Here is a 24,914-nt window from a genome sequence, read left to right on the forward strand (position 1 = left end):
TATGTCAAGTTGTCAAGCTATAAACCTTGTCCCTTTCAAATCACCAACCTCAAACTCGTAATCACTTTAGCAGCAATTAACCATGAATGATTAGTTTCCATGCACTTTTACTGCGTAAAGCGAACAAAGTTTAATAAAGTACTGCTGCTGTGCGCCGACGGGTCCTGGATATCTGTACATTCATATTCTTAAAAATAAAACGACTCTTCTCTGTAGCCGCAATGGAATAGAAACAAGTCATATTATTCAAGAGCATTTGGTGTTTGTTTTTTTCATTTGTGTGTCTAGACAACGAGGATTATTAAATGGATTTATCATTTCACGATATTGATGTAGCGTATAAAGCCGTGACTCTCAGGACCTTTCGAGTCTACCGACCCAAGATGAGCCAACCAGCATATTGAACTGATTCAGTGTTGAAGTTACCTCAAGAAATTTAGGAATCTGTGAGCAAACATAATCTCTAGTGCAGAACAATCTTATTTTTTATTCTTATTTATTTATCTATTATCAAGGAATGCATTGAAGATGGACTTGGCAAAATAATAAAACTATTTATTCTGGATTTTTAGATGACATTAGCAGTCGGTATTTGAGGGAGTTCAATGCCAACCCTACGAATCAGTTTTACTCTTTATTCTTTTAAGATTGGAGATCACTTGTAACTTCGTTCTACTACCTGTCTTAGCTCGCTCCTTTATTGTACTTCGGTGCGACATTACCGCCAAGTAGTGGTGGGCAGCTACCGGTGAAATTACCGGTTTTATCGGCAACAAACTTAATGATAGCTTACCGACAAAAATTCTGCTACCGGTAAAGCTTCGTTAACCGATAACTCGATAAGCTATACCATAACACTCAGAGAGCGGTAAGCACGTCTCGGCTTGGTGGTAATGAGTGACGGTGGTGACAGGCCCAGTGCCTCGCTAATTTTACCGGTTAAACTTTTATCATTAAGCAAGTATGTACCGCTAAGGTCTCGATAAGTTTTTATCATTAAAACAGGTTTTTTTTCGGCACTCTTTTTAATTTCTCAATAGAATTAATGTTATTTCTGTGATCAGCATACGAAACTGTATTAATTGTGAAAGTTTCATAAAACAAAATCCGCGTGTTGCCAAACGAGAGTTGGAGTAACGACTCGGAGCGCAGCGATACTGAAATTATTTCAGCCCTGGACAGGTGTGTGTGTGTGTGATTCACTTTGGTCACCTTGGTCTTTGGATCACGTGTTGGACTCGTGATCGACACCTATTTCACTCCCGGAAGAGAGCTGTGTGTTTGTGTATGTGTGTGTGTGTGTGGTGTACAGTTTCGTATGCTGATTACAGAAATAACATTAATTTTTTTGAGAAATTAAAGAAAGTGCCGAAGAAACGGTTTTAATGCTAAAAATTTAGACTTCTATTCATAGTATATATAAATGATATAGACCATGGACTAAAATCTACTGTTTCCAAATTTGCTGATGATACAAAACTGTGCGGAGTGGCAAATGATCACTCAAACCAATTAGATATTCAAGAAGATTTAGATCAATTACAGCAATGGTCTGAAAAGTGGCTAATGAAATTTAACACAAGTAAATGCAAGGTAATGCACATAGGTAAAAATAACAGTAAGCACGATTACAAGTTATTTGGAAATTCATTAACAAAAGTGGATAGTGAAAAAGATCTCGGCGTAATTATCAGTAACGACCTCAAATCATCCAAGCAGTGTATTTCAGCCTCTGAGAAAGCAAATAAGATTCTAGGACTGATTGCGCGATCTTTTGATTTCAAAAGTCCATCACTCATTAACAAGCTATATAAATCGTTAGTTCGTCCACATTTGGAATATGCTGTTTCCGTATGGTCACCGAATCTCATTAAAGACATTGACAGACTGGAAAAAGTACAACGGAGAGCCACAAAACTGATTCCAAATATCAAAAATAAATCATACGAAAATCGACTAAAACATATGAATCTGTTTTCCCTAAAAAAGCGTAGACTCAAAGGTGACTTGATACAGGTCTTTAAGATTTTAAAGGGAATTGACAACATCAAAAGTGACAAAATTTTCACATTGAATGAGAATCAGACAAGAAACAATGGTCTCAAACTGTCCGGAAATAGATTCAATTTAGAAGTAGGTAGAAACAACTTTGCCAACCGTGTAGTTAATGAATGGAATAAACTTCCTGCACAGGTAGTGCAATGTAGTTCAGTTCGAAGCTTTAAGAATCATTTAGATAAATACCTAAGTAAGATGCTGTAATTATTTTAATTTATCTTATATTATTTGTTTTTGTTTTATCATTTTCTGTCTGATTTTCATTTATTATTAGTTATATGTCAATTTATTATTATTTACTATTTACCTGTTTGTTTATTATCTAACTATACCTATGCATTTATTTATGTATTTTATTTGTTATTTACATTATCATATTTTTTATTTTTTATTTTATTATTAATATGATTTTTTTTTCGCATCCGACCTAGATATGGATCAAAAGGTCTCCTGTCGGCATGCTCCGCCTTTGTAATCCTTTGTAATCTTTGTAAAAACATTGATTTTTCTAACTCGACTCGAACTTGTGACGTCACTACTACCTCACGAGTCTTTTACCGGTAAACTATCGGTAATTTCGGTAACTGTATTGTTGTTCACCAATAATTTCGATATTGAAATTGGCGGTATTTGCCCAGCACTACCGCCAAGGTAGATCTGGTTATTGCTGACAAAATACCATTCTTCCTCACATACTATTCATTGAAGCCCTCTTATTCTGTACCTATATCACTCCAGCGAAATGTAGAAACATAATGTAAACTCCATGGAAAAGTACCACTTTCGGAGAGAAAAATAACAATGGAGAAATGAAAGATTATTTACTATGACTTCTAACGGCAGACCTCTTCAGTGGAATACATTGGCACAGAGGGTGCCGTGTGCCTGTGTGTGTGTGATTCACCATGTTCTTGGATCACGTGTTGAATTCGTGATTGACAGCTATTACCCTCCTGGATGAGAGCTCATCTATGAACGATTTATGACTAATGCTGTGACCTTACACACATCCAACTCCCCGCTGGAGTATCGGTTGCGAACGATGGCATTGCGTATTGAGGTACAAATGTGTGTGTGAGATGTCGTTAGGTAAAAAAAAAAAAAAAAAAAAAAAAAAAAAAAAAAAAAAAAAAAAAAAAAAAAAAAAAAAAAAAAAAAAAAAAAAAAATATATATATATATATATATATATATATATATATATATATATAGCTTCTAGAATAGATGAGGATTGGAATTATTTTCCCAGCGCCGTCACCTGTCAGTGTTCGAACTCCATCGTGGAGTCTAGTGGCGGTGTTATTGTATCATTTCAGAGGTGTTGCTGCAATAGCGAATCGAGACAATGCGTCAACTTGACAGCAATATACGCCTTATCACCCATGCTGGCAGAGGGGGATTATATATATATATATATATATATATATATATATATATATATATATATATATATATATATATATATATATATGTATATATATATATATATATATGACAGCAATTTTTGAAAGCAATAAAAAGATGTTTTAGAAGGAAATTAAAAGAGAAAGAGGAGGCGAATCAAGTAGAGAAGAAAAGGTAAAAGGTGCAGATGGAGAGATGATAATGGAAGAGAAGGCAGTTAGAGGAAGGTGGGCAGAGTATTTTAGGGAGTTGCTAAATGTGAAGGAAGGTAGGGAGGGAAAGGTAATTGCAGTAGGAAGCGCTAAGAAAATGAGAGGTGAGTGAGGAAAATGGAGGAGAAATAAGGAAGGATAAAGTGAAAGCAGCTGTTAAGATTATGAGAGCAGGTAAGGCACCTGGTCTGGATAGATGCCATGCAGAATGTCTGAAGAAAGGGGGTACAGTTATGGTGGACTGGCTGGCGAGGTTATTTAATGTTTGTTTAAGAGAGGGTAGAGTGCCGGAGGACTGGAGGAGTGCCTGTATAGTTCCGCTTTACAAGGGGAAGGGGGACAAGTGTGAGCGTAGTAGTTTCAGAGGGATCAGTTTGTTGAGTGTAGTTGGGAAGGCTTATGGGAGGGTCTTGATTGAGAGGATTAGGAGAGGAACAGAGGGAGTAATTTGTGAGGAACAGTGTGGGTTTAGGACATGTAGGGGTTGTGTAGATCAGATTTTGTGGTAAGACAGATATGTGAGAAAGCTATAGGAAAAGGTAGACAGGGTAGACAGGAAGGCACTGTGGGAGGTATTGCAGATATATGGGATAGGAGGAAAGCCGTTAAGAGCAGTCAATAGTTTTTATCAGAGTAGTAGATCTTGTGTTAGGATTATAAATGGAGAGAGTGAATGAGGTAAAGGTAGGACTTCGTCAGGGATGTGTTATATCGCCCTGTTCAATCTTTACATGGATGGGTGATTAAAGAAAATTGAGAAAAGTGGGAGGTGAGCCAGTTGTTGTTTGCTGACGACTCTGCGCATGTAGCAGGATCAGAGGAGGGATTGAGGAAGTTAGTGGCAGAGTTTGAGAAGGTGCGTGAAAGAAGCAAGCTGAAGGTAAATGTGGGTAAAAGTAAGGTGATGAGATGTACAAAGGGGGAGAGTGACAGCAGGCTGGAAGTGAGCATGAAGGGTGAAAGACTAGGAAGTGGATAGTTTTAGATACTTGGGTGCGAATGTGGCAGGAAAGGGAGGAGTTGGGTTGGAGGTAGAATGTAGATTGAGAGAAGCGAGTAAATGGCTTGGTGGATTGAAAAATCTAATGAGAAATAGACATCTGGGAATGGATGCTAAGAGGAGGTTATATGAAGGAGTGATTGTGCCAACAGCATTGTCCGGGGCAGAAACATGGAACATAAGAGAGGAGGTGTTTGAGATGAAATGTCTGAGAAATATGATACGGGTTATTAGGCTGGATAGAGTGAGAAATGAGGAGGTGAGGAGGAGAACAGGGGTGGAAAGGGAACAGGGAGATAGGGTTAATGAAAGAATATTAGGATGGTTAGGACACATGGAAAGAATGAGTGAAGAAAGATTAGTAAAAAGAAGTGTGGAAGGCAGAGGTGGAAGGAGTGATGTGAGGGGGCGTCCTGGGATGAGATGGATGGATGGGGTGAAAGGGGCTTTACAAAAGAGAGGAATGTCTGTAGAGGAAGGACGGGAGAGGACAGAAGATAGGGGTGAATGGAGAGGGGTTGTGTATAGATGATGCTGTGATGCATGAGGGGGAGTGGGTAGGGGATGGGGGGTGAGGAAGTATGTATAAGAAAAAATTGACGCAGCCCGAAGGGATTTCTCCCCGTCTTATCCTTTTCTGCATGAGGGGACGGAGAGGGGTGGGTCACCGATTTTATGAAGCGGCCTTGCTGTGGATGTGCTGTGTCTTGCGACACTGTTTCTGACCCAGGGCGGTGGACAGGATGCAGGGATGACCCGTCATCCAGGAGGTGCCAAGATATGAGGGAGGGTGGAGGGGAGTGGAATATATAGGAAATGGAATGGGTGGAAGTGGTTTCTATGCCGTTTTCTTTTTAGCTACCCCCCGTGTAGGAGGAAAAAGCCTTTGGTATGTATGTATAAATGGGCAGTAAGTTCTTATGTGGACAGGTTTGATTGAAGACCAGAGCTACTTCTGTATCCACTATCTTCTTAGTGATTTTTCTCGATTTTCCGAATGGATTGTTTATAACTCGAAGGAAGGTTAAACACAAGGCTTCCGATTTTTATGGTATTTTTCGACAAGAGAACATCACACAAAAACGTTAGATAAAAGCTTTCGGTTGACTTATACAATCTTCAGGTAAGTAAAAATAAACATACATATCAGCAACTGTCACTGCTTGCTTGAGTTATGGAGAGGTGGGAAGTATTATGAAGAATCTGCTTCTTGCCTGCACGACAGATGTTCCGTTTAGAAGCCCCACAGGGCAGCTATACTTGCAAGTGGAAGGTGGCGCCATGGGGTCACCCTAATTAGGGTGGAATTTTGCCGACTGCTACGTGCGCAACCCAGAGAACACAGTGTTACAAGACCTTGACTTAAAACCCTTCACCTATTGTAGATATGTCGGCGACATTTTAATTGAAGTTACGATTGATTTCCAACTGAGAGACTTAAAGCTAGCCATGGAAACAGACTCCGTATTACATTTCACCTACGAACTCATACAACAAGATCCCTTTCCTCGACGTCCGCATCCATTCTCAGAACAACACATACAAGACCACTGTTTACAGGAAGAAGGCTGACACTGGAAGATGTCTGAATGCCGCAAGTGAGTGCCCCCAACGGTATAAACTTTGTCTTTCGGGCATAGCTGTAATGATTATAATTTATTTTATATTGTTTGTTTTTGTTTTGTTATCCTTTGTCTGTTTGATTTTCATTTACAGTTACATGTCAATTTATTATTATTTACTATTTACCTGTTTGTTTATTATTCAACTATACCTATGCATTTATCTATGTATTTCATTTGTTATTTACATTATTATAGTTTTTATTCATTATTTTATTATTATGATTTTTTTTCGCATCCGACCTAGATATGGACCAAAAGGTCTCCTGTCGGCTTGCTCCGCCTTTGTAATCCTTTGAATTGCTCTTGGAAAAATGTCCACCTTGAAGTATCGCGTGTCAACTTGTTAATAACGTTTTTTTTTAAATCCATCATTGACAATGAAACGAGAATCTTCATCACCCGCACCATAACACAACACGGACAAAACAACATATCTTCTGCATACACAATCTATTACAAAAATCAAATTACACCTGGATACAAAACAGACGAACGCATTCTGAAAGAAATCATTGCACGCAGCATTCCATGCACCAACACACACGACACGGCTATTATCATATTACACTCAACCCTCGATTTGCCGGACCTCCATCTGCCGGATTTCGGATTTGCCGGACAAGAGTCCGGGGGGTCAAAAAAAGTAAAAAAGTCCGGGACGAGTCGATTTCAAACTACCGCGCCGGACAAAGTTCGCAAATCGCGCACTAGATGGCAGCGCGGGCGGACATACGCGTGGAGTCAGTAAATGCTAATAAAAAAACAGTACAGTACCTGTATATAGTATATGTATGTTGTATATGTGCATGTTGTAGAAGGTAATATATTATTGCAGGACAGTATAGGACAGCTATGCGAGGTGAAGTCCTGGGGTGGGTTGTGTTTCCCGGACATATATAGGGTAAAGTCCGGCAAGGGGGTAGGCCCCCGGACATTTTCCATTGCCGGACATTTGCTATTCCCGGTCAAGCCTTCCCCCCTTTTAGTCCGGCAAATCGAGGGTTGAGTGTATTACAAAAATACAAAGGTATCTAGCCTTATCATGAGAAGCAGTTTTACTGCACGGCAATTTCTTTAGATAGACTAAACTAATGCGGTATACAAATTCCAGAAAGTTGTAAACTACTCCCCAATGCCTCATGATAAACATTGGTGTTATCACCACCTCTGGGCAGGAAACTCGCTATGCAAGCTCATGAAGGTCGTGTACGATAACACATAACTCAAGCACACAATAAAACACCTATCAGGCAAGACCTAGTCAACAGCACAAAAATACTTAATGCAACAACCACAAGAAACTGCATATTTTAGGAAGAGTTTACATCTCGCAATACACTCCAATCATCAATATACAGACTAACACATTTACTTCTTTACAGCTACACAACTAGGATGCATGTCCTTATGTGATCAAATGTCCTGCTACTACCCGCTATTGCGGAGCTACCACCCGCCTTGATCTGACATCCAGCTTCTACCTACCTCTCCTAGTATACCCATATATCCATATTTAAATACTGATCTGTATGTTTATTTTTACTTACATGAAGATTATTGTATGAGTCAACCGAAAGCTTGTATTTTATATTTGCGTGTAATGTTCTTCTATCGAATAACTCCATGGAACTCGGAAGCCGTGTCTTTAACCTCCCTTCGAGTTATTAACAATCCATTCGGAAAATCGAGAAAATTACTAAGATGTCGGAGACAGAATTAGCTCTGGTCTTCAGTCACACACACACTACGGCGGTCGAGGTTCGAATCCCCCCCTATGGCTGAAATTATTTCAGTATCGCTTCGAGTCGTTACTCCAACTCTCGTGAGCTGTGATTTGGGTGTGTGTACGCGCGTAGGGTCACAATATTACACATAGATCGGTCATACATGAGCTATCTTCCGGGAGGGAAATAACTGTCTATCACGAGTCCAACACGTGACCCAAGACCATGGTGAATCACACGCACACTCTCGATGGCGCGGTGGTAGTGTTCGCGGCCGCCACTACGGTCCGGGTTTGAATCCCGCCCAGAGCTTAAATTATTTCAGTATCGCTGCACGAGTCGTTATTCCAACTCTCGTGGGCGGGGAGTTGGGTGTGTGTGCGCGCGTAAGGTCACAGCATTACCCATAGATCGGTTATAAATGAGCTCTGAGCTCTCTTACTGGAGGGAAATAGCTGTCGATCACGAGTTCAATACGTGATCCAAGATCATAGTGAATCATACATACTCGATAGCGCGAGGGTAGCGTTCGCGGGCGCCGCTATGGCGATCCGGGTTCGAATCCCGCCCACGGCTGAAATTGTTTCAGTATCTCTGCGCTACGAGTCGGTGTTCCAACTCTCGTGGGCGGGGAGTTGGGTGCGTGTGCGTGTAAGGTTACATCATTACCCATAGATCAAGAGATTACAAAGACGGTGCATACCGACAGGAGACCTTTTGGTCCATAACTAGGTCGGATGCGAAAAAAATATATAATGATAAAAAATATAACTATGAATAATAATAGATGAAATAAATAAATGCTTGGGTATTGTTAAATAATATACGAACAGGTAAATAGTAAACAATAATAAATTGACAGGTAACTATTAATAAATGAAAATCAAGCAAATTATAATAAACGGGCCAATAATAACAAACAAATAATGTAAGCTAAATTGCAGTCATTGCAGCATCTTGCTTAGATGTTTATCAATTCAGAAAGCTTCGAACTGCACTACATTGCACTGCCTCTGAAGGAAGTATATTCCATTCATATTACACTTGCCGAAGTTGTTTGTACCCACTTCCAAATTAAATATATTTCCTGGCAGATTGAGACCATTGTTTCTTATCGGATTCTCATTCAGTGTGAAAAATTTGTCATATATATGCTCTGAGCTCTCTTCCGGGAGGGAAATTGCTGTCAATCACGAGTCCAACACGTGATACAAGACTATGGTGAACGTGTGTGTGTACAGTGGGGGATTTCACGACGTTAAACCGAATCATTATTATTATAATCAATAGGGCATCGTTGCTTGCGGCGAAGGTCGAGGAGATCGAACACTGCCACCGGCGAAGTTGACTCAAGCGCATGTTTTATTAATTCCACGCTACAAAGTCTTCTGTAAGGGGGAACCGACCTAGCATTCCGATAGGGATATTTTGTGACATTAAACCATATCATCATCATATGTTGTAGATAGTAGCATGATGACGATTAGCGATTTTCTTGTTAACTTGTTCAGTACAACGAACAAGTGCACGACGACTTATTCGCTGTATTGAATAAATTAACACGAAAATTGCTAATTGCCATCATGCTATTATCTACAACATTACATGCCAGAGGGAGAACCTGCCTGATTATATATATATAATGTGTGTGTATGTATATGTGTATATATATGTATATGTGTATATATATGTATATATTATGTATGTATATATATATATATATATATATATGTGTGTGTGTGTGTGTGTGTGTGTGTGTGTGTGTGTGTTTAAGAGACAGATGCGAGAGTGCAGGTTCAGAATTTGTGGGTGAGAGTAGAGGGAAGTGGGAGGTGAACCCTTTGTTTGCTGTGACACTGCGTTTGTGTGCCGGGTTCTGAGAAACGACCAAAGTAGGTGGTGAGACTTGGGTAGGGAGAGTGTGTGGGGGGTGGGGAAAGTTGAAAGTAAACATGGGCTAAAGTAAAGAGATGTATAATAAAATGGTGATGGTGGCGGGTAGGATATTATTGTAAATGGCGAAGGGCGAGAGGGTGTTAGGATTTTTAAGTATTTGGTTTTACATGCGGCAGTGAACGCAGGAGAGGAGGGGGAATTGATTTTAGAATAAAGGTGCAAAATAAATATCTGGAGGAAATTAAAATGGTTATGAAAAATAGCTATTTGAGAAGAGGGTTGCCTGGAGTGATTTAATCCACGACTTGGGATATAAAGGATGCAGGAAGGAGGATCTTAAATGTGTTTGACATAAAATGCTTGAAAAAATACAATAATGGTTACAAAAATGGATTGAGTGAGAAATGTAGAGGTGAAACAGAGGACGGGGATGGAGAGGGAGTTGCGAGATAATGGAGATGAGAATTGATTAAATGATTTGGACACATGGAAAGAATGAGGAATTAATGTGTGGGTGTATATGTATATATATAGATAGATATGTGTGTGTGTAATTCACCACGGTCTTCGATTACGTGTTGGGCTCGTGCTCGACAGCTACTAACCTCCAGTATGAGAGCTCAGAAATCATATATGACCGATTTATGGGTAATGGTGTGACCTGACACACACACGCCCAACTCCCCGCCCACGAGAGTTGGATTAACGGCTCGCAGCACAGCAATACTAAAATTATTTCAGCCCTGGGCGGGTTTCGAGCTCGGACCGCTGGGTTTTTACTTGTGAACGCTACCACTGTGCCGTGGTGTGTGTGTTGTATTTTGCGGGAAGGGGAGCTATGCCCGTGGTGTCCCGCCTTTGTATCTCGCAGTGTCTAGTTTACTTTTAAACTCATGAATGGTTTGTTTCAAGTGTGTGTGTGTGTGTGAATAGGAAGAAGGGGCCTTTGGTTGTCCGTGAAATGTCTGTCGAGCAGGGAAGAGAGCGGATTAGAGCGTCACAACTTGCGGCGGAGGTCGAGGTGTCGATAGTTCGTACCCTGCCACCAGCGAGTTAGACCAGAGGCATGGTTCATTAAATTCCACTCTACAAAGTCCTCTGTAAGGGGCTCCGTCCTAGCCTCCTAATAGGGAGAGTTCGCGACGTTCAACAGAATTATAATGATTATGATGAGAGGGAAGAAAGGGTTATGGGAGTGGTTACGTACCTTTTGGTTTGGCTACCTCGCGTAAAAAGGGGGAAAAACACTTGTTATATAGATATATTATTATTATTATTATTATTACTATTATTATTATTATTATTACTATTATTATTATTATTATTGTTATTATTATTATTATTATTATTATTGTTATTGTTATTATTATTATTATATTAATGAAAACTACAACACCTTTTATTTTCTGCCTGGTCTCCTGCATTGTGAAGGTGATTTGTACAAGACGCTCAAGTACGAACCATACAAATGCAAATCGTTATCCAGAGTTGGTAGCAGTAAACAAATGGTTTCAGATGAGAAGGCAGTATGAAAGAACCACAGTTGTTTCCACTACCAAAGAGTGGTGATGATTAGTTTAATATAAAAATATATTAATTATATAAGACCTATGTTTACAGATATATAACGCCCGTGTATATTTAAGTACATATACTGTATGTGTGTCAACTTAATTCGGTTTTGTGTGACAAAAGATTAACTAGCTGGTTTGAAAGCATTACATGATTTTATTTTGTTCTGACATGTTACAGTTGTCACCAGATTATCATTAATAACTGTTAGGAAGGAGAAATATGGATAGAATAATTGGCTTGAGATGGCAGACTAATATTTGATCAAGTTAGATTTTTGTATATAGATTTAATCGTGGTAATTCCTGGTTACTTTGTTCATATTGAATTTTTTCACTTATTGTTCCTTAACAATATTTATGGCCAACCTGTAATAAAATTCATATCATATTGTATTACAGTTACAATGTCCATTTCACTGCATTTCATAAAGTCCTGTTAAAACCTCTGAGATATTATTCATTCATACATTCTTCACACCGTAGATGATTTTTAAATATATTATACATCTATATTTAGAGAACAAATCAATATGTAATTTCTGGGGATCTACATCTTTTTTTTTTGTATATTGTTTAACCACTTTGTCATCAATCATCTCAAAGGCGGAGTTATCCTGATTCGTTTAACGTTGTCGACTCGATCCCATTTGATAAATACGAGTATTTACACAATTTTTCATATCCTTTATTTATTTCTACATTATTGCAGAAAAAAATCTGACAGACCCAGAGGTCAGACACTATCAGTCGTACTGTTCATATAAAGACTAGTTTTAGTGCAAGAAATATTTATACAGGAATATATCAAATGCCCAACAATAGGAGACATATATTTGCAGAGTTGTCAGGTGTGCGCTTTTGTCTATTTACCTTCCTGACTTTTCTTATATATACCAAAGCAGCCACAATGTTAAGACATGTCTATTTCTTACTTTACATTTCGCGGGGACGATTATTCTTTCCTAAACGTTAACTTTTTCAGAACACAATCGCATCGAACATGCAACTCTTCTTTTGTAACAACTTGAAGTGTGCAATCAAATTATTTATTGGTATTATCTGCAAAATTCACTGCATATAATATCAGGATCATCCCCATTACCTATCCTCATATACGAGGAAAAGGACTTTAAAGTTGCATCAGACACGATTTTGAGAATATTTGAGATAGGAAATAGAATAGTGCGTGAAGTAGTCCAGCATTAATATTATTTTGTCAGAGACACTTTATTTACATTTCTTTATTTATTTGTGTATGTCATATTTAGAGCGCCACTTGTTTTACTGTTTGCATAACAACTTCATCCCATAGGTACGATGTATCGGTTGACTGTTTTTTTTTATTATCAATACAGAATACAATATTTCCTCTTAGATATATGTAAAAAAAATCCTTCCTTTTACGGAGGTTCCCTTAAGGTTCAGCTGAATTAAATAATTGGAAAGAAGGAATTCTGCGATGTGAGTTACCGAGCAAACGTAACAACAGGAGAATGACAATGTTGCCATTTGACATTTTTATTCTGTAGCCATGCAGTGACAACTTTACCGTACCCAATGGTAATACATTTATTTATTGATTTGTTGATTTCTTTATTTATTTTCCAGTACATCACCGAATTGGAATAAAATCGTTGATATATTACAAATGTAAAAAAAATTCCCCGAGAACACGAGCATTTGCGTTGGAAAGTGATAAATCGGTACAGTGAAAGGATTTTACAGTGATACAAATCTCACATGCTCCGTTATTGTTATTCATAATTTTTCCACTGCTGTTCTTAGTTCCACAATGGCGAATTCCAGAGGATTTGTTGAGTAATTGTCACAAGAAAGCTTAACGAAGTCGCTAGGGTCGAGAATAATGGAGTTCTGGAATGAAAATTTTGGATTTAGATTATAAAATGTGGGGATTGTAGGAAGCCGGGGGAAGAGTCGGCCAAGCGTGGGTGGCGTGCAAGTCACGTTTCCTGTGAAAAAAAAAAAATATATATATATAGATATGTATATGACCAGTGATCAATTAATATGTTTTTTAACCACAAATCACTTTCAATTCCATGCCATCGCAGTCGAGACTGAAGGATCCCTCGATGGAGGCATCCGTTGGATAATGAAACGTGGACGAGCCGAGGATTCGAACCCAGATAACCCGTAACAAAGTTACAGTGACTTAAACCAATACGCTATCTCTTGATAGCGTCTTAGTGTAAGGCACTGTGACTTAAACCAATATGCTATTTCTTGAAAGCGTATTGGTTTAAGTCACTATAACTTTGTTACGGGTTAGCTGGGTTCGAATCCTCGGCTCGTCCACGTTTCAATTTCCAACGGATGCCTCCATCGAGCGATTCTTCAGTCTCGACTGCGATGGCATGGAATTAAAAGTGATTTCAAGAAGTCTACAGCGACAATGGCGTTGTTGAGTTTATATTGAAGCTTTAGTTTCTCTTGTGCCATTGTCGCTGTAAACTTCTTGAAATCATGTATACAACATGGCCTCCTACCAATATATATATACATATATATATATGATATGTCATATATATATATGGTAGTGGAAGTAAAACGAAGATGCTCTCAAGCCTACAGAATTTGTAGTATCGTGTATTTAGAAAATAAGCTCAATTACATTACGAAAATGTTCAAAGAACTGAGATACCCTAGTGGTCTAATTTGCAGGACGAGGAACAAAGCCAAAGAAATCCACAATAGGACAAATGCCCACAAATCCGAGAGAGAAGACATGCACTTCCATAAATCCTTCTGTAGACAACTCTCTGAAGAAGACCAAAGTGGTCATAACGTAAGAGCATAACCTATTCCGAGATCATCTTCGTTTTACTTCCACCACCCAAAATCTCTCATTTGTCATTTGATATATATATATATATATATATATATATATATATATATATATATATATATATATATGTATATATATATATATATTATGTATATATATATATAATGTATATACAGTATGTATATGTGTGTATATATGTATTCACGATGAACGCATGGAATTTGAAGATACAAATATTTCATTACTTATATGATGAAAAGAGATGAAGGTATTATAATACGAGAAAGGTATTGTTGATACGTGGCTTTGAATAATATATATATATATGTGTGTGTGTGTGTGTGTGTGTGTGTGTATGTATTCACGATGAACGCATGGAATTTGAAGATACAAATATTTCATTACTTATATGGTGAAAAGAGATGAAGGTATTATATACGAGAAAGGTATTGTTGATACGTGGCTTGGAATAATATTAAAGAAAATACAGAAATTGAAACTCACCAAAGTATATGTATGGCATCCAAGTGAGGCAAATATGATATGTCATTTTTTTTATTTATTTTTTTTATAAATTTATGTATTTTGGAATCTGATTTGCTGGGCGCGTTTTCTTAATTTGATAAGAGATCTGAGTAGGGATGTACAAGACTGAAATTAATGGCAACTCTCGAATTATGAGAAAACCCGATATATAGTTTGTCGGCCCAGTAAACAGCATGATTGATGAGTTGCTGATTTTCTCGTTCTATAAGGACAATTGAAGAAATAGCAAGTGAGACTGACAGACCTCAGCAACATTACTCTTAAAATTTCTTAAAAGAATATTTCAGTACACAATTATCACCGCTTCAGTCGACAAAACATAAACAAGAATTATTTGCACATCATAATATTTTTTTATATGCAATTATAGACAAAATACGCTGCTTCTGACCCCTGGAACACAACTAATGCTTTTGGCGAGAAATGGGTCATGTGATGACGCCGTTCTCCATTTCTTTCAATAAGTGGATTAATAACTTTTGATTGATCAATTTATGGGGTTATTAGGTTAAGTTAGGGTGTGTGCATAGTACCTTATGGTTCAGAAAGCGTCGCGTATAAAGGGGGAGAGAGGAAGTCACTCTGACCTGGCGATCGAATGTAAAGTTTAGTCAACAATGCAGCGACGATGCCCTCTTCTCAGGTAACTGGATATCGAACTCAAATATATTGATATATCTTTTTACTTGCTTACGACTTGATATAATCAAATGAATTTAATGGTGAATGTGAATTCGTTTCAGAGTTAGTATATACGGACAGAATTTTTTGTTGAAGTCAAAGGAAGTGGCCTCGGGTTTGTTTACACGGATCAAATACCAGAAAACCGAATCCACCGAAGGACTCCCCCCCCCCCGAATGAATTTGTATGCTGTATGCTGCATCGCAACTTCGATACCGTCAACACTGTTCCACGTCATAGGCTCGTTTCACACGTATCGACTTTTCGCCGTGCGTCGTCCGTGACACGACGTCGTGTTCTCAAATAACCATTGGTTGTTGTAGACTTTACACGTGGTCGTAGTCGTGAAGGCGTCCATGGACGCCCAAGGTTTTGAGAGTATGACGTCGTGTCGTGGACGACGCACGACGAAGAGCGAAAAAAAAAAATGAGAACCACTGTTTATTGGATTGACGATTTCCCCAAAAGAGTAGTCTAGTACACATTTTTTATCGTTTCTTTTACTAAACTGAACAACGTTGACCTTTCCCTCGATGTCCAGACGTCTACTGACCCGGGCCTGAGGGAAGGGGGCCAACTTTGTACTGAAAGGTCAAGAAATCCGTGTCATAATAGCCTCATTAGTGTCATTGACTTCACCAAATTAGCACAAGATCGTTAATTTATTTATTTGTGTTTATTTATTTGTGTATTTATTTGTTTGTTTAGTTACATATGATTTATGGTAAGACTTTTGATGAAGTTTGAGTGTTGAGAGAGATTTAGAAGGAACTGTTCCTCAGTCAGGTACACCGTGGCGGCACGTTATATTTAAGGTACGTTTTCTAGCCCATGCGTGTCCTAGATAGCGCTAATCAGTCATGACCTGCCTGAGGCGACGTCCAGGCCAGTGTTTCTTAACCTTTCAAGGTTTGTGGACCCCTTTACATCGACTTACACATTCAAGGGAGCCACTGACACAGGGTTGGATAGGATATAGTCGTTTTGCAATTGTGTATAAGAATTGTAAACGAGAGGTTTTATTGTCAAAGGAATTGGTGTTTATTGTCAGGGAAAACTAGAAAATTGAAATTGTACACCTCGTTGAGGCCACATTGTGTAATCACGAACCAAAAAATGTCAGGATTAACGTACCGTGTTCAAATCTCGGTCCTGCAGACCTAAGCTTAGTGGTCCGTAGATCCCTAGTTGAGAAACGATGACTCTAGGGTGCACAGGTTCGGTGTAGGCGTGACTAGATAATCACAAAGTTGTCCACTTCAACTGTTGCTCAGGCCATTTCCCAGAATCGTGCTCCTGTATCATGAGGAACATACACCGGAGGTGCTTCTTAGAGGCAGCCAATGTTATTAAATTTGAAATATAAGAGTTATAAGCGACAGTTGATGTGCAGGAAGTCATTGCTGAAATGCGAGGGAATCGAACCCGCTTCTAGGAAGACACAAAATAATCACACTTCCGATTGCGCCGCCTGGGCCTTGCTACGATAGTTACAGAAAACTGTAAATATAGTGTCAGCTATTCACTTGTTGATATAAGAATTGTACGAGTAAAAATAGGTGCATCATAAGAAAGTAGTTTCTGGTCGTTAGGTCAAGTGGTTCCCGAACTTGTCCAGGCTGGCGATCCCTTGACCTCCAGGTAGATTCCTAGTGCCCCTCCCCCCCCCCACACACACATGCAAAAAATTTTTTTTCTACTCTGATTTCGGATCGCGCAACAAAGCTATACGTTCGCTTATATTCTCGTATCCTCTATAAACTGCATGCATGTTCATTTACTTTAATATTTATGGCATATATTTTGTCGTTCAGATTTTATATGAAAATAAATGCTAACTGCTCCTAATGCCCACCACCACGAATGGCTGAACCATTCCCTCAAGGTGGAATCTACGTCAGAAGGCGCTGAGTAACTGGGCCAGAATCCGCCACCCATGATGCGGTTGTTAAGGCAGCTACTGGTGGAACTCTGAAGGAAGAGCGGGTCTCGAACCAACAACTAAGCGAATGCGAGACCAGCACGCAGTTGGGGGGGGGGGGGTTAAAGTATTTCCTTTGGTCTGCGGGGAAGGCCCTCCATCGGTCAAAGGTTCGAAGCTGTTCAGGTTTTGTCGGCCAAACAAACACGGGATGCCGCGATGACGAGCCGTTTTGGGTCCCACGCATGCACACGCCTCGTGTCTGCAGTTCTCGGCGGGTAGCACTGCGATTAGAATTCGAATCCTGCCCAGGGATGGAAAATATTTCGGCATAGCTTCACTGCGACCCGTTACCCCAACACTTGTGGGCAAAGAGTTGTGGGATCCGTTGTGCATGGGTGTATGATTCACCACTGTCTTGGATCACGTGTTGGACTCGTGATCGACAGCTATTTCCCTTACGGAAGAGAGCTCAGAGTTCATATATGACCGATCTATGGGTAATGCTGTGACCTTACACACAACTCCCCGCCCACGAGAGTTGGAGTAACGACTCGCAGCGCAGCGATACTGAAATTGTTTCAGCCCTAGGCGGGATTCGAACCCGGACCTCCGTAGTGGCAGTCGGGATTCATAAATTGCCTATCGTGTGTGTGTGTGTGTGTGTGTGCGAGCGCGTGTATGTATGTAACATAATTATATATCATAATTAACACCACAGTCGGACGAAACTATATATTTCGATTACTAACTGCTTACGCAACTCTTTCTTTAGTCCGACCGTGGTGTTAGTTGTGATTTACAAATGTGTTACTACATTTTTCACCAGTGATAATTATACATGCAGACATATGCCGCAAATAATTTATAAACTTTTTCAAGTATACACATATACAAACACATTTTATATACATATTCATACACACCTGTGTGTGTGTGTGTGTGTGTGCGTGTATGTAGGTAACATAATTATATATGCAGACATATGTAGCAAATAATTCATAAACTTTTTCAATTATACACATATACAAACACATTTTATATACATATGCGCACACACGTGTGTGTGATATAATTTTTCTTTAGGTTCTTCATTTTCCTCTCCTACTTGTTTGTCTTCTATTTTTCTTCTTTTCCTTTTCCTCTTCCTATTTTTTCTCCTTTTCCTTCTACCCTTCTTCTTTTTCTTCTTCTTCTCTGTTTCCCTTTTCTTTCGTCCTCTCCTTTTCCTCCTCCTTTCTTCTTCTCCTCTTTCTTTTGCGTCTACTCCTGCCTGTCTTTCCTCATTTTTCACCCCCTTCTTTTTCTCCTCGTTCTCTTTTTTCTTATTCTTCAATTTTCAACGCAAATATCACAACAAAATTTCGTAAAGCATATTTAAGAATCAAAACCGTCGGAGCAGTATGTTGCATTTTTCCATGACATCAAATTTGTGATTTCTAAATTTACAACGGTTTGTGCAACACTGTCGACATGACGTCACAATAATGGCGATGCGACGTCACCAGAACTTTGGTCACGAACAGACTTTATGTAATATATATATATGTGTGTGTTTGTTTATTTATATATATATATATATGTATGTATATGTATACACACACACATATATATATATATTAGATCCATTTAGTCTTCGTGCACTCGATGCAACGCATCTAGAAGTGTTTTGTCAGATTACAATGGATATTACTTCAGGATTTTTCCTTGCTGGCATTATGTAAGATTTTGAAGAGCAATAAAAATGAAATATGGTAGCTTTGGGTGAACAATTCAAACAGACTTAACACGAACAATTCGGACAGACTTAACTTATATCCCTTAAAGAATAGTCATGGATTCGTAAGCCATATAAAACTTTACTCCTCTTAGTTATCGGGGCTGCATCTGATAGAGGATCTCATTTAAAAAAATGTATTTGTGAAGTTTCGTATCACTTGTTTGGACAAGTATTTTTTCATATATATTAAAGAGCATTGGGAGATAAGCCAGTTATTTGTTGACGTCACTGCGCTTGTGGCAGAATTAGATTAGTGACAGAGTTTGGGAAGGTGTGCGAAAGAAGGAAGTTGAAGATAAATGTGGGTATAAGGTGACGAGATGTACAAGGGGAGAGAGTGACAGCAGGCTGGAAGTGAGTATCAAGGGAGACCGGAGGACGTGGATAGTTTTAGATACTTGGGTGCGAATGTGGTGGGAAAGGGAGGGGTGGAGGTGGAGGTAGAATGAGGAATGAGAGAAGCGAGTAAATGCCTTGGGGGATTAAAAAGTGTTATGAGAAATAGACATTTGGGAATGGATGCTAAGAGGAGATTGTATAAAGGAGTTATTGTGCCGACAACACTGTTTGGGTCAGATATATGAAATATAAAAAAGGAAGAGAGGGGGAGTTTGAATGAGAGATGAGGTCCCTGAGAAGTATGATAGGGACTATTAGGCTAGATAGAGTGAGAAATAGGAGGTGAGGAGAAGGGGGATGGAAAGGGAGTTGGGAGATAGGATTGATGAAAGATTATTGGGATGGTTTGGACACATGGAAAGAATGAGTGAAGACAGACTAGTAAAAGAGGTGTGGAAGGCAGAGGTGGAAGGAGTGAACATGAGGGGTCGACCAAAGATGAGATGGGTGGATGGGGTAAAAATGGGTATTGGGAAATAGGGGAATGTCTGTTGAGGAAGGACGGGAGAAAACAAGATAGGGGTGAATGGAGAATGGTTGTGTATGGATGATGCTGTGATGCAGAGAAAGGAGGGGATGGAGTGGGGGTGGGTATGTGTGGATGATAATTTGACGAAGCCCGAAGGGATTTTTCCTAGTCTCCTCTTTTTCTGCATGAGGAGACGGAGGACGCCGATTTAATGAAGCTGTCTTGCTGTGGACGTGCTGGGTTTTGCGACACTACTTCTGACCCAGGGCAGTGAACAAGATGCAGGGATGACCCGTCATCCAGGAGGAGCAAAGATAAGAGAGATGGAGGGGGGGGGTGAATGGGTGTGGAGTATGTGGGGATGGAATGTGTGAGGGTGGATTTTATGTCAGTTTTTTTGGCTACCACCCTTGTAAGGGTGAAAAAGCCTTTGGTATATGTATATATGTATGTATCTATATTACAACACCAACAAATCTTCTTAGTAACGTTTTTCCCGCAAATTGATATTAAGGGACAGTGAAAAAATAAATTCCACAACCTTCCCACTACCCAGCACTGAATTGGAGTCATGGCTATCCTAGGCGCAAATTGTACGTCTGTCCCGGTAGGTTAGGTTAGAATAGGGAGAAAAAATGATTCGGGAAAAAAAAATAATTGGTGACGCTCTCAAAAATGGCGCTTTGGTGCCGGGTAGTGGGGAGGTTGCTCGAATAATTTTGTCACCGGCCATTAATAATAATTTGCGGAAAAAAAAAGTTACTAAGAAAAGTTGTTGCTCTCATAATAATGCATATATATGTATGTATATATATGTATATATATATATATATATATATATATATATATATATTTAGGCAGCAGGTTCTCCTGTAAGCATATTTGGTTAAAAAATACAGCGACTTCTGTATTTATGATCTTCTTGTTGATACTCTACTTTGCGAACTGCAGATTTAAGCGTAGAGTTGAGCACAGAAATACTATTACCGAAAGTCATAGTAAAACACAGTGGAGTGTTCTTAATATATTCACGACGTTTCGTACACTTTGTACATTTTCAAGTGATATTGATTACAATAATAAGACATGTTTATATATTGGAAAAAAATATAGGTTTCATGGTGCGGGGAGAGGTCACGTAAAAATGATTAAGGGGGAGGAATGGTGGTGGAAGTACGTGGGATGGTGGAATTCCATGGGATGGTGGAACTCCGTGGGGAGGTGGGATTCCGTACAGTGGTGGACTTTATGGCAAGGTCTCTTGATTGTAGATTTAATTTTGGAGACTTCTCTTTAATAAGAAAGGCCTCGAGAATTTGCAGGCGCTTGGTGTCCTGTTCTTGTCCAATAATTTTTGTGTTTTTCTCCATCATTTCCCTTGTTAGAGTGGTGTTGTGGCATGTGATAGTATGAGTTTTTGGTGTACCATTTTGGAGGTGGAGAGTGATTCTTCTACTGAGTGTTGCTGTTGTGTATCCTATGTATGAGGAGGGTAGGGACTCACAGTTCCCTATTTTGCAGGAGGACTGAAGCTTCCTAAGCTCGTAGGTAACTAGGGCTTAGGTTATTGTTATGGTAACGTTAAGACTCACAAAGTAGGATCTCTCCTCAGGCCCGTAATCAGTCAAATTCCCACCCCGTTGTTTTATGGTGTTTTGTCTGTTTTTTCTGATAAAGCAGCTACAATCATTTTATTATTCCTTTTTTTATTCTCGATTTATCACTATTCTTTTCACTCACCTTTTTTCTAGATTTTATTAGTTTTATCAGATAATATCGTGCTTTCTTTTTTTCTCCTCTTTACTAGAGGATATAGAATTGAGTGTAGTTTCTATGAAATGCTTCTTTACAGTTTAGTTCGTAGCAGTTGATATATATTCAAAGTTTCTGAAATCATATTCATTTAGCAAATATACATTCGAATGAATTTAGCTTTTTCAATATAAATATTCTTTAAAAACAAATAAACTATCAATATCCAAAAATTTCATATTAAACAAATAAATTATTAGTGTAAATATGATACTGTTTTTATAGAACAAAATATTGAGATGTTGGTTTTGATTTGTTTATTCATTTGCATATTTATTTGTTTGTTTATTCATTCATTTATCTATTCCAGGCTTAAGAAATGAATTCTCAGTCTTCCATAGTGGACCTGCGGTGTCGAATATCGGCAGTTCGAATCTTCATTGTAACCGTTTTGTTGGTTTTCATTTCAACTGCTGCTGGACAGAAAGAACAACAGGTTAGTCAATATGTAAGAAATGAGCAAATATAAATAGATAATTTGGAATAAAATCCTAGCTCCATTTATGAATTCGCTAATAATACGATTTTTTTGTTATTATATATAAACACGATTTTCTTAGTTCCTAGTCATGTTATGGTTCAAAACTGGAGTTTTTCTGTTATACTTGTCCTTTAATAACATGCTTTATGTTCATGCATAGAACCAAGGGCTTTTTCCCACTTACAAGGAAGGTAGCCAAAATAAAAAGGGATAGTTCCACTCCCACCCATTTCATGACCACCCAGTCCACTCCCATTCATCACCCTTCCCTCCCTCCCTTTTTCTTGGCTCTTCCTGGATGTCGGGTCGTCCCTGCATCTCATCCACTGCCCTGGGTCAGAAACAATGTAGCAAGACACAGCACATCCACAGCAAGGCTGCTTTATTTGGCGACCCCCCCCCCGCCTCCTCTCCGTCCCATCATGCAGAAAAAGAGAAGACGGGGAGAAATCCCCTCGAGCTGCGTCAAAATATCATTCACACATACTCTCTCACGCCCCCATCCCTCACCCACTCCCTTCCATGCATCACAGCATCATACACAACCATTCTCCACTCTCCCCTATCTTCTCTCTTCTCCCTTCCTTCCTCAACAGACATTCCCCTCTTTCTCAACGACCCTTTCACTCATCCATCCATCTCAACCTCGATCGCTCCCTCCTGTTCACTCCCTCCACCTTTGCTTTCCACACTTCTTCTACAAATCTTTCTTCACTTATTCTTCCCATGTGTCCAAGCTATCCCAACTCCCTATCCACCCCCACTCTCTTCCTCACCTCCCCGTTTTTTTTTCTCTATCCAGGCTAGTAATCCCTACCATACTTCTAAGACATTTCGTTCCAAATACATTTAAACTCTTCCTCTCTCATGTTCCAGTTTTCTGGCCCATACAGTGCTGTCGGCACAATTACCCCATAGCATCCATTCCCAAATGTCTATTTCTCAATACACTTTTTAATCCCCCAAGGCATTTACTTGCTTCTCTCAATCTATATTCTACCTCCACCTCTACTCCTCCCTTTCCCGCCACATGAGCCCCCAAATATCTAAGGCTATCCACTTCCTCCAGTCTCTCTCTTAGTACTCATTTCCAATTTGCTGCCATCCTCTGCCCTTGTTCATCTCAATACCTGTTGTCCACATTTACCTTCAACTTCCTCCTTTCGCACACCTTCCCAAACCCCGTCACTATCTTTCTTAGTCCCTCCTTTGATACTGCTACAAGCGCATTGTCTTCAGCAAACAAAAACTGGCCTATCTCCCATTTTCTCCACTTTCTTTAATCATCTTCAATCTCCTGCCCATTACCCTTGCATTTACTTCCCTCACCATCCCATCCATGAGCACATGTACATTCATATACACATCCATGTTTTATGTACCTATTGAAAAAATGTGTATACCAAGGGCTCCTTCCCACCTAAAAGAGAGGTAGTCAAGTCAAAAGCACAGACCCACTCCCATCCACCATTTCATGTTTCCCTCTCATTTTGCTCATCGGGGATGAAGAGTCATCCCTGTCTCCTCCCACTGCCTTGGTCAGAAACAGTGCAGCAAGGCACAGCACATCCACAGAGAAAGAAAAAACATTATGTATAACTAAATTTTACGCGTTTGGTCCTATCCTGTTTTGTTCTGTTTCAGGATGTCCATCCGACGACACAGGCCACTCGGAATGCTCCACTGGAACCGAAGGACGGCGTTTGGTTCGATCCTGAGCATTTGAAGCAGATTATCGAAGGGGAAGTGCATACTGTGGCGTGGTACACCAATTCCCCGGGACAGGTTGTGGCCTTCGACACTATTGTCGATGATAAGGTAAAGAACAGAAGAAAAAAATCCTCATAAACACGGGCGCGTGCGCGCGCACCCCCCCACCCCGGACCACACGGCTCGACGACGCAGTGCGTTCGCAATTGCTAACTCGGGGCTGAAATAATTTCAGTATCGCTGCGCTGCTAGCAATTACTCCAATTATCATGGGCGGGGAGTTGAGTGTGTGTGTGTGTGTGTCATACATGAGCTCTGAGCTCTCATCCGGGAGGGTAGTAGCTGTCGATCACGAGTTCAACACGTGATCCAAGACCGTTGTGAATTACACCATGTCATGACGGCGCGGTGCGTTCGCAACCTCTAATTCAGTGGTCCTAATTCGAATCCCGCCCAGGGCTGAAATAATTTCAGCATCGCTTCACTGTGAGTCGGCACCCCAACTTTCATGGGCAAGGAGTTGTGTATGTGTAAGATTACAGTATTACTCATAGATCGGGCATATAAGAGTTTTAAGCTCTCATACGGGGTGCTAATATATGTCGAGCACAAAACCAACGAGATCAAAGACCATGTTGAATCACAAACACACACACACACACGAGCGCGCGCTCAGGCATAATACACTGCTCCAGCAGGCAAACATTGACTCAGGTCCTTTTCAATTTGAGTTGAAATGTTACACTTTATGTAAAACAGATTTTGCAGGAGTGCGGGAAGAAGTGGATTGGAGGGAATACAAGGTGATTAGGAAAG

The 24,914-nt window shown here is 39.6% G+C and overlaps 1 protein-coding gene across 1 annotated transcript in view; it reads left to right on the forward strand.

The window, feature by feature from the left end:
- LOC143026915 (ileal sodium/bile acid cotransporter-like) overlaps positions 1-24,914 on the forward strand; it is a 37,219-nt gene that overhangs the window by 729 nt on the left and 11,576 nt on the right. The window contains exons 2-3 of the mRNA XM_076187699.1: positions 22,218-22,343; positions 24,033-24,206. Of these exons, the coding sequence (XP_076043814.1) occupies positions 22,227-22,343; positions 24,033-24,206 (291 nt within the window). The 5' untranslated portion in view covers positions 22,218-22,226. The remainder of the gene's footprint in view (positions 1-22,217; positions 22,344-24,032; positions 24,207-24,914) is intronic.

The sequence above is a fragment of the Oratosquilla oratoria genome, chromosome 7 (genome assembly GCF_046742065.1).
Source record: "Oratosquilla oratoria isolate Oo_2021 chromosome 7, ASM4674206v1, whole genome shotgun sequence".
In the NCBI taxonomy this organism is placed as follows: Eukaryota; Metazoa; Arthropoda; class Malacostraca; order Stomatopoda; family Squillidae; genus Oratosquilla; species Oratosquilla oratoria.